The 11308-nt window shown below is 34.3% G+C and overlaps 1 protein-coding gene across 1 annotated transcript; it reads left to right on the top strand.

Moving 5' to 3' along the window:
* The first annotated feature begins 546 nt into the window (after positions 1-546).
* On the top strand, positions 547-10842 carry LOC135216080 (tigger transposable element-derived protein 4-like). Its single transcript, XM_064251079.1, has 3 exons — positions 547-1617; positions 2576-2615; positions 4077-10842. Exon 3 carries the CDS (start codon positions 4087-4089, stop codon positions 6571-6573), a length of 2487 nt encoding a protein of 828 aa, XP_064107149.1. The 5' UTR covers positions 547-1617; positions 2576-2615; positions 4077-4086; the 3' UTR covers positions 6574-10842.
* Positions 10843-11308: the final 466 nt, after the last annotated feature.

Genomic DNA, 11308 nt, shown 5'->3' with positions numbered 1-11308 from the left:
ATGAATTCTTCTGTAAATCTCCTACTTTCTCAGTCACAATAATACTTTGCACCCTCTGTGGTATAATAATTAAATTTATACACCTGTTATTTTCTGTCACCTCTTTCACCTTCACTCTTATATACTTAAAGGAAGAGTTATTCTCGATCATTCTTTTGGATGATTTCCCTTAGAGATATACCTTAACACACTTTGGTCAGCCTTTCCAGCCCCATCCAATCAGAATTATACTGCCAGCAGCAGTATGCTATTATTTATCCAGTGAGTGATATAGGTGGCAGGAGATTTCATTGCTATGTGTCATGGTTGCTTGACGGGAATGGAATGTCTTTGAACTAGACAATATGTGGGCCAAATCAACCATGGCTCTGACAATGATGGTCTGTATTAACCTTTGTGAGCAATTGATCAAATCCTTTAGGTGGCCTTATGTGCGTCTCGAAATGTGACTTAGTGTCTAGTTCAACTACTTTATAGTACTTTAATAAGTATTGGCAGTTCTGGTTTATGATGGGGGTTCCGTTCTTGAGATGCATCATAATGCATCATAAGCCTAAAATTGCCGTAAGCCAGAACATTGTCGAAAATCTTATAAACTCCTAAGAAAACCTTACTTGTAATGCTTTGTGTGTATTAAAAACTATGTAAACTGCATTTTTATTGTAATGTTCATCAAAAAACCTTCAAATATGGATTATTTTGCCTTCCTTCAGATCGGCTTCATAAGTGGCGTAACCCTGGAACGTGTCGTAAACCGGGAAATAAATTTTTGGTGAATAAAATTGAAAAGCATCGTAACCTCAGAATGTTGTAAGCAGAAATCTTCGTAAACCGGGGACTGCCTGTACATAGCTATGAGCAGCTCAGTCACTTGCATGACAAATGTTTGCCTAAAGCTGTGTCCAACACTAATCCTTCACTTTTGATGAACTAGTTATTTCCTAGCCAGTTGATATAAGCTAACCCATGTGATGGAGTTCGTTTTCCAAGGTTAGCACAGGGAGGCTGCTTAGATCACCTATCCTTCATTATTAAGCTCACTTGAATTTCCCACTTCTTAATTGCTATATTATAATTGAAAGTACTTACACGTGTGTGAAAAAGAAAGTGAAAAGAAATAGAAAATGATTAATACTGACAGTTAAACAAACAAATTAATGTGTACTTAAATGTTTAACAATGCAAGTCAGAAAAACAGGCATTGTTCGCATTATAGGAAATGCAATGTCTCTTTGTCGTATAGAATAGATTTTCCTGAAAGCAGAGGAATGACAATGTAAATAATCGATTGCTTCCACTTATCACTGTAACTCTGTAGCAAATACTGGTGGTGCACCAGTAGTTACAAGGAATATTGAAAACTTTTAGAATAAGTTTACGTAAGCTTATTCTTATATCTTGTGTCACTGATTATGATTGTTCATATTATCATATGTACTTTTGATTGTGGAAACACAACTAGACATGATTTTAGAAAAAACTAGTTACGACATGGAATGGCCAAGGAGTCTTCTTATGACCATTTAAGAATTAGAAGATGCACCATTTCAAATCCGTTCAACTTCTGCAGTGCAAGACAACAAATACACTACGTACTGTACTGTGTACTGACCAAAGGTAAGTGTATTCTTTTAGATTTCATTGCAAATTGTTACATAAAAATCAATACTGATAGCTGAATTACTTGGAATTACATGGATTTTAGATGAAAATTGCTTATGACTTTATATTTTTGTTATTAAATTTGTATAAATTGTTTCTAGAGTAAAACCAATATGATTTTAAATGCAGTTTCCTGTCCAGTTTAACTGTGATGTGCTTTTAGAGAATGTTGTTTCAACAATTAGGGATAATGTATAAATTAGGATTAATTTTTCAACTATAGTATATGATGTTTAAATTTTTTGTGATACTGTAATATAGTGAGATAAATTTTGCAAGGATACTTACTGTGTGAGCATTTTTATGCTAAAAAAATTATAAAGATGTTTGACTATCTTGTATGGGAACTTCGAGACATCTGTCATTGCTCTTGACAACTTCAAAACATTTGCAGAATTTATTTCAGTGTTTTTATCTAATTGCTATATGTATGCTGTTGTTGGTTGTGCATTATTTGCTTTTTTTCCCATTTTTAATGGTGTTCCTCAAGGCTCTGTTTGCTTTATATACGTTTTCCTCTTTTGCAGTTATCTTTATTTTACATTTTCACCAATTTATACAATTACGATGGATTTCAACTGTATGTCCCAACTTTCCGTAACTCCCAACCCATCCTTAGTGTGGAGTTGATGATTAAGGCTTGTGAAGGTTCATATCAAATATTTGTTATTATAGTATCTGGTCACAACCCTTATTATCGAATAATATATGAACAAATTTACTATTGTGTTGCTAGTTTTCTTCAGAATAATTCAATTACTAAGTTATATACTTTATTAATGATATAGATTTCATGTTTTTCATATAAAGTCATAAGCATTTAGCTTGAGGTGAAATTTGTTGAGTACTTTGTGATATATTTTTGGTTTAATGATTTAAAAATATATTATTGATTGTTTTATTTCTATTTTAGGTTAATGGGAAGAATAACCATCTGCACGGATTGCTGCCAGGTTAGTAATTAGAAAAATATTAAAAAAACTTTACGGTCATATGTGGAACAAAGTCATTTAGGTGTTATTAAATTTTGTGATAAAATTGGTTATTGGTTTTACTTCATGTGTGTTTTATAATACAAAAAATCTGTTTAAGGAAATTTTTACGAAGGGAGAGAAGATTGCAGTAATTTTAACATATGAACCAAAGGTTGTGGTGGTTAATTACTGTCATTTGTGAATGAAAATGCTCACATTTGTGACCAAATTGATACTTAATCTAATGTTATACTGCCATCGATCTACATTCCGTCTCATATTAAGTATCTCTCTCTCTCTTTCCAGTACGAGGTGGGACATGGGTGCTTCTTCGCTGAAATTAAATCGTCAATCAAGAGATGCCAATATTTTATATGCAGTACTGTAATTTAAGACTTATGTAACCTGAATTTATTATAATAAATTTTTTTGATAGGGTTTGGTGTGAGATTCTTATTTCACCTTTCTGACTTTGTTCCTCATTGACTGAAAAGTAATTCTTTTCTTAAGTACTTGAGTCTGCATGAAATACCAACATTAAAACTGGAATTTTCTTTGGATACCTAATGTGCATGATGTGTTTTCATATTCCAACAATATACGTTTACTCTGAAGTATTTTATTATAAACAGGTTTTATTTGCATACAGTAGCTCATATTTTAAAAAAATGTGATCAACGTGCTTTGAGAATGCAAGTGTATTAGTTGGATGTGTCATTTTTATGTTAATTGTTTAAAAATCAAATGAAAGTAGTACTATATTGTAATGTATACCGTACTGAATTCCCTGTTGTATAGTTAATGATTTTTTAAAAAATATATAGAACGTATATATTTATATGTACACATACTACCTGTTAAGAAGGAATAAAGTGAAAATTATAAGGTCTTGCAAAGTAAATATAGTACTATGTATCTAAATGAAAAATTAATGACCTTAAACACATTGCTTCTTGTTGCCAGAAGTCTGTTTAGCATCTGTGATTTTGAAGAGGAAGCATATGGTCTCAGTTTTGTCCATTAATGAAGACTAGCCACTAAATATACCTGCCAAACAAAATGCCACCCTTTCCAAAGTCCTTCTTAATTATGGGCCCAGGGTCTTTTATATGGAAAAAGAAATGCAGTAGCAAAGAAAAAACTTTATAAGAAAAATAACAAAGAACAAAGAAAATAAATGACTGATTCACTACACCCATCTTCCTTATAAATGTTTATAAAAAAATTAACTTTTCCCATCATAATTACTGTACTACTAATTTTTACTGTTGGAAGCATTGTTGGAATATGAAAGGCCATATGAGTGTTAGAAAGCTCTAGGAATATGAAAGGTCATATGAGTGTAAGAAAGCTCTAAATTGTAATAAAGGTTTCTGTTTTTATTTTCCAAGTTATTTAAATTTATTTGGTGTCATTTTCACAATTTTTCTTTTTTTGCAGGCTTCCCAACATGGATGATATGCAGCGACTCACAACTGCAGCTTGTGCAGATCTGGAAAGACTGGCAGCTGCAGCAGCTACAATGGGATACTCTTCTGATTCCATTCCCGTTACAGCACATCACCTGCCAAATTCAGTACCATCAAGTACTATAGCTCCTTCTATTGTTCCTCAGTATGCAGATGCCTATGATTTGTCACGGGCCCAGCAGTATGCTGTAGCGAGACTTAGTGACTATCAGCCTCGTGCTGTTTATGATCAGTCAAGAACAGCTCACCCAACCACAACTCAGCAGCAACATATTGTTACTCCTGTTCATGCTTATACAGTGTCTAGAACTTCTCAGTATGTTGTGGATAGATCAAATTTTAATCAGATAGCCAGCAGACCTCAGCAATATGGCTCAGTACCTCCAGCTTCCAACAGTAATACCACTGCTATGCCAACTTCTGTTCAGTATGATGTCAAAACAGTGAATGCAGCTCCATCTGGAGTTCCTGTTTCCCAGGCTACGTTAATTCCAACCTCAGCCTCAACATCTACCAACTTGGTAAGTCAACCCATGATGCAGTATGTACCAGATAGCTCAGGATTTGAGTCCACTGGAAATGTGGCACCTCAGTCTCAAGAAAAGAGGAAGAAAAAGGAGAAAAAAAGTGAGAGTGAGACAAAGGAAAAGAAAGACAAGTCATCAGCTGAAGGAGAAGCACCAGTAGTTGACCAAACAAATCCCTCTGCTGATGCAAAGAGCACGGTTACAGAAATTCCAGAACCTGTGGTTGTGGATGGAAGGAAGCATTATATCTGTAATTTGTGTGATCTTGGATTCCTTCGAAAGTATCAGTTTAGAAGACACTTAATTGCGCACACAGGTGAGAAAAGGGGAGCTTTATCACTTGAAACAAAAGTAGAGATAATTCGCCGCATTCAGTCAGGTGAAAAACAAGTTGACCTGGCAATGGAATATAGTGTTGGAAGGTCAACATTAAGCTTTATAATGAAACATGCAGAAAAGTTTTTAGGAGTTTGGAAAAATGGAAAATTTCATCCTGATAGCAAGAGATTGCGAGGTGCACAGAGAGAGGATGTGGAGGAAGCATTGTATGAATGGTACAAACAAGCAATACAAATAAATGCACCTGTGACTGGGCCCATTCTTTGCCGTAAGGCCAAAGACTTTGCTGTAAAGTTAGGTTACAAAGAGTTCAAAGCTACTCATGGATGGCTTGACCGATTCAAACATAGGAAAAATATTGTCCTTGGTCGGGGTAAACCTATTAAGGATAAAGAAAATCAAGAAGATGCTGAGGAGTTAAAAGGAGACTTTACAACCCAGGTCTTACCTTCTGCATTGGTGGAATATGAAGCTAATGATGTGTTCCATGCAGATGAAATTGGCTTGTTATATCGTATATTGCCCAATAAAACAGCAACATTTAAGGGCGATCGTTGTGCTGGTGGCAGTAAAAGTAAACACAGAATTACTGTTTTATTGTGCACCAATATGACTGGTACGGAAAAGTTTCCCTTGTTAGTTATTGGGAAACATCCGAAACCAAAATGCTTTAAAAATGTCAAATCTCTTCCAGTACAATATTTGTCAAATCCTAAGGCATGGATGACAATGGAAAGTTTTCTTGCATGGCTTCACGATTTAGATTCTTGGTTTGTTCAACAGAACAGAAAAGTTTTATTAATACTGCCAAATCTCCCAATTCATCCAAAAGTCCCTAAACTGAATGCTGTTCGAATAGTAACCAGTCCTGCCTCTTTTGTTGGACCTTTCAAACTTGGGGTTGCTCACTCATTGAAGCGAAACTACCGTAGGGCTGTTTTAGAGACGCTGATAAACCTCATAGATGAGGAAAATACAAAAAAGAAAAGAAAAGGTAAACATTCCCAAATGCAATTAAATCTTTTATCTTGTTTACATCTTCTTGCTGCAGCTTGGCATGCTGTTACAGACGTTACAATCAACAACAGCTTTCAGAGAGCAGGTATTGGAAAATATGGTATATGGGGGATGAACTTAATTCCAGAAACTAACTTAGGAACAGAAAACTTGGAACTTCTTCATAAAATCAAGTCAAAAGGTTTCAAGATTCCTGATGGAGTTACATTTGATGAGTTTGTGACTTTTGATGATGATGTGCAGGTATGCCATTTGATGGATGATGAGGACATTATTGCTGCAGTGACGGGTGCAGACGTAGAATCATCAGATAGTGAAGATGAAGCATCTGAGGTTGAAAAAACAAAAGGAGGAAAAGTAAAAGAGGAGTCTGTAGAGGAAAGCACTGTAGAACCAGCAGAAGAAGTGGAAAGTGGTCCTGCTATGACCGAAGTGGATGCAAGTTTAGGTACCCTCAGACAGCACATCCAATACCAGGAGGGTGCTCAAGAGATGTTCCGTGTCTTAGCTCATCTGGAATTCCTCATACACAAAGGAACTAGTAAGCCACCTGTTGCTGTTGCATCCTATGAAACAGCAATGTAAATTTTTCCAGAGGTTCTCAAGTGTAAACAAGAATTAAAGACTTCATTCAGCAATTTGTGTAGAAGCTTATTACTTAAGTGGTGTCAAGTGATAATTGTCAAATGAACACCATGTATGCATTGTGTTGTAAATATGCATTTATGCTTTAATTGCAGACTTGTGCATCTTCACACACTTTCTGGATTCAGTTTTAACTGTTTTGTGTATACTGTATATAATGTACAGGAATGTCCAGATTCAGCATTACCAGACTATTTTTTCAATAACATGACTAACTTCCCTTTGAAATATGGTAATAGGAGTTGTGTGTAATGCCTTTATAAGAAATTGGTGACTTGTACATACTTGTAGTGCTCTTAATACAGGGTTTGTTTATAAAATTTTGTATTTGAGTAGCTCTTACTTATTTTATTTTTTTATATTCATTAAAACTCCTTGATGCTGAAAGCTGTTTTTAGCCAATCAATTTTTACTGCTTTTTGAAGTGTCGGTTTCCTTTAAATGAATGAAAGTTTTTGGGTAAACAGCTGAGAGAGAGAGAGAGGAGAGGAGAGAGAGAGAGAGAGAGAGAGAGAGAGAGAGAGAATCTGATTAACTCTGGTATATAAGGAAATTAATGTTGTTTGTTTGAACAGCATCAAGCCCATTTATTTTCAAGGCTGAAATGTACAACCTTAGTTATGTATGATACATTTATATGCTCAAAATAATGTTAATACAAACTATAATTTTATATATGTTATTATTGCCAACACTCTAGTTGAAAGTGAGGCTTGTAATTGTAAAACAGCATAGTAGAATTTCAAAACAAAGCTTATAGGTGTCTGGGGTATCTGTGAATTAATAATACATTTGTTGGAACATACCCTTTTAATTCTAAGAAAACTAAGGACTTAGGTAACCAATTACACCAAAGGGTAAAAAATTGATAAATTAGTTTTTCTCCAAACACAATCACATTTAACATTTTATCAAAAAAGATAAAATACACAAAATAAAAAAATGTATCTGTACCAGAAAATCCCAAGTGATATGAAAGAGAAAACTATTAAGTACTGTAGGGAGATTTAATATCTACAATCTGATTGACTGCCACAGCTCTGTTGGTATGGATGTACCATTTCTCAACAAAGTACCTACTGTCAAGTGTTTCTTGTGACTTACAGTTATTACATACTATTTGGCAACTTTGTGTTTACAGCCAACTGTTCAAATTCTGTTTGAAGGAAAAAGGATTATGCATTTGGAGTGCCAAATATGATTACATATTAAGCGAATAAGCTGATAACAATATACATTAGGTTAAATTCATAATAAAATTAGTACTCAGCTTAGAAAACCAATCAGTTTGGTAAATTAAACTTTGCTAAGAAAAACATGGAAGGTAATTGTATTGCTCCTCAAGTGGCCTGTGTAACAAGAAAGAGCTTTATGGTAAACTAATAATAAATTGCAATGATACTTTTCATGCAGGTTGTCAGTTATTTGGGAATTTTCAAAATGCCATTAACAAAAAATTTTGTAACTAGCATAGAAATTATTTCTTTTCATGAAAATTAAAACAACCTAAATGGATAAGTACTTGAACTAAATACTACTAGGTCAGTGCTGATTATGTAATGTTGGAAGTGGTAGCAACCTCATGCTCAGTTTTTACCTTTTACAGTAACCATCTTTTTTCATCTGTCAATTTTTTTTTTAAGCAATATAAAGAAAAACTATGGTGTGCAGCAGTATCTATATTTAGTTGTTGATGGTTAACTTTGTCCATGATGCTTCTATCTTCAGTAAATCCTTATGAAAGAGTTGTGGACAGTTATGCCTATGCAGTGGATGGAAGTCTCCTAAGGAATATAAGGAAAATTACACTGTATGCAAAGTGGTTTTGGAAGTTTTGAGGCCAAAGTGGTTTACATCAAATGTATGTAAACTTGTAGGATTTCAGAGAGTGATTTAACTACATATGTTGAACAGATAGTAAGTATACTGTAATTCATTTATAAGCCTGTAACAATATATGTATGCCTATGTTGACTAACTAGTTATTTCTTCTTTAGTTACTTTATTTGATGAATTACTATAGCTTTCTTATTATTTATTTTGGTTCTTTGTGTTAGAAGATATATCCAGAGTAGAACTAATGTAAATGCAATGGGATATTTGTTTTGTCAGATATTTTGCCATTCATGCTCTATGTACAAATTAACACTGCTTAGCAGCAATGGCTCAAAAGATTTAAAATTTTGATGCAAATTATGACAAAAGTATCATATGACAAAAGTATCATTAACTAGGCTGCTCAGCTGATTAACAGTTATCACTTTACTGAAAAAACCTGCAAAGGCTGCATTGAAAGAAAATAATTAACGTGACATCGATTGTAATTAAAGGTACTGTCTTCAAAGGAATAGTATTAGCTTATATCAAGTGCACATGCATGTTTTAAACTTCAATGCATAGCTGCTTTTGGCTTTTATTTTTGCATACATAAAAACAAAAATGCATTAAACTAAATTAAAAGGCTCTCTTGCCCAAAGTTCTGTGCAACAATGTAATATGTAGTCCTGGCAGACTTATTTTCTTTCAAGAAAACAAGCTGTTTAATATCCATTTTCAACTGAAGGTTTTCTGCACTGAAAAATGAGGCAGTAGAAAATATGTATGCTTGCAGGTGGTATGTAATTTTTTAAGAAAAATATAAACTACGTATAGCTATGTATAGTACAAATCCATTATTTATTATCATCTAATTCAAGTCCTACACAAAACTTAAGACACTCCATTCCCAAATAACAATAAAAGAACGTCTGTTGGCTGCTTGGCAGCTCTAGATATGTGGCCCTTATATTGAGATAATCGGCCATCTCTCCAAAGAGGAAAGGCTAAAGACCTGGGAAAGACACTTGTTATTGAGTAAGAATTGTGGCTCAACCATAAGCTGGCCATATTCTCTTAAGACTTGGCAAGTAGATTGACCTCAAAGTTAAAATTTTCACTCATCAAAAACTTCCTTGGGACTCCAATACTTGAAGCCAGTTGCTATATAGTTTAATACCATTCTAGAGATAATATTCTCACAAACAAACAAGGGAAGCTTCCTGAGCTACTGCCAAAGGTGATGACCATTTGGACTCCTTGGGTGCAAGAAACTTTTTAAAGTGTGAAAAGATGAATATCAAAAGAAGTTCTCTCATTTGACTGTAGCAATAATATAACAAATAGACTGCCAGCAGCTTCAGCCATCTGATTAGATTAAAGGTGGATATCTCATTCTATTGGTAATGAATGTATTAAAGTTTGCTTGTTGGAGGGCCTGGAATTCACTTTAGAGTGGAAGGCAGCTTCATGAAAGTTTGTCTAGCTCAGTATGAGACGAAGTGAACTGATGCAGGCTTCAAAACTGGATACAAAACTGGGTTTAGAAGTCGAAGGAAAATAAGCTGATAGCATTCTTCAGTCCAAGTTCTTTCTCAGGATTTGTGGCGTTCTGATTGCTAACATAACTAGGACACTGCACAGAAGTGAAATGGTCTGTCCCCTGCCTCTGCTGTTCATTAGCAATTTTTAAACCTCCAATTGGTGGTGCAAATCCTGTGTGGTCAAGGATCAGCATCTTTCCATGCAAAATCATGAAGATTTATGAATGCAAGGAGGAAAGAGTTGTTTGCCTCTGGAGAAGAGGGAACTGAGACCAGCTCACTCATATCTCCAACTCTGGGCATCTACCACTGAAGATTGTGGCAGAAGCCCTCAGAGGGTAAATGACAGCCTTAAATGGTTAATGTAACAAAGGGCTTCTCCTGCAGTGTAGAACAATGATGTTTCTATCATCAGTGTGAGGCAGCTAATTGTAAACTTTTGAATTGTTTTAATGAATTGTACTTATCATAGATGAAGTTCTTATATTTCAAGAGTAAAAGACAATGGTAATAGTATAGATTTAATTTTGCCAATGCTTCAGTTTACGTATCAAGTTTATTTAGGAATTACTACTTAATTATTGCTAAGTCCATAATATTTTTAATCAAAGTGTTCTTGAGGAAGGAATCTTGACCTTTCAATTAATGTGTAGTTGACATCAAGCATAAAGGTCTTGGTTGTATAATTAAGTCAAGAAAAATTTTAAATGACTGGAAAAAGTGCAAATCTGGGCATTTGAAAAATAGTATTTTACATGAAGGTTGTATACTCGTAACTTGCATAAGAATAAAATGTCTGCTAAAATTGTATAGTACACTAATGGGAGAAAGTAAAAGTCTCAAAATTTTTTCCCTGTTGTATTATTATTACCTTTTTTTCTACCCAGTGCTGTTTCTGAATGGTATGCGTGTGTATACAATATATATATATATATATATATATATATATATATATCTATATATATATATAGATATATATATTAATATATATAATATATTATATAATATAAATAACATTATGTTCCATACATTTATGTTGTTTCAACAAAAAGCCCGATTTACATTAGGCTAATTTAGTGCCTCAGTGGCCTGATCGGTATGGTCTTGGCCTGCCACCTCAGTGGCCGTGAGTTCAATTATTGGGCATTCCACTGACGGGTTAGAAATGTGTATTTCTGGTGATAGACGTTCACTCTCGACGTGGTTTGGAAGTCACGTAAAGCCGTTGGTCCCGTCGTTGAATAACCACTGGTTCCATGCAATGCAAAAACACCATACAAACAAACAAACAAACATTAGGCTAATTTGTTGCGGCA

The sequence above is a fragment of the Macrobrachium nipponense genome, chromosome 6 (assembly GCF_015104395.2).
Source record: "Macrobrachium nipponense isolate FS-2020 chromosome 6, ASM1510439v2, whole genome shotgun sequence".
Classification (NCBI taxonomy): domain Eukaryota; kingdom Metazoa; phylum Arthropoda; class Malacostraca; order Decapoda; family Palaemonidae; genus Macrobrachium; species Macrobrachium nipponense.
This window is presented reverse-complemented; position numbering and strand designations above follow the sequence as displayed.

What these genes read in the sequence shown, in the direction of transcription:
- LOC135216080 (XM_064251079.1), top strand. Translation starts at nt 4,087, where the DNA reads ATGGATGATATGCAGCGACTCACAACTGCAGCTTGTGCAGATCTGGAA.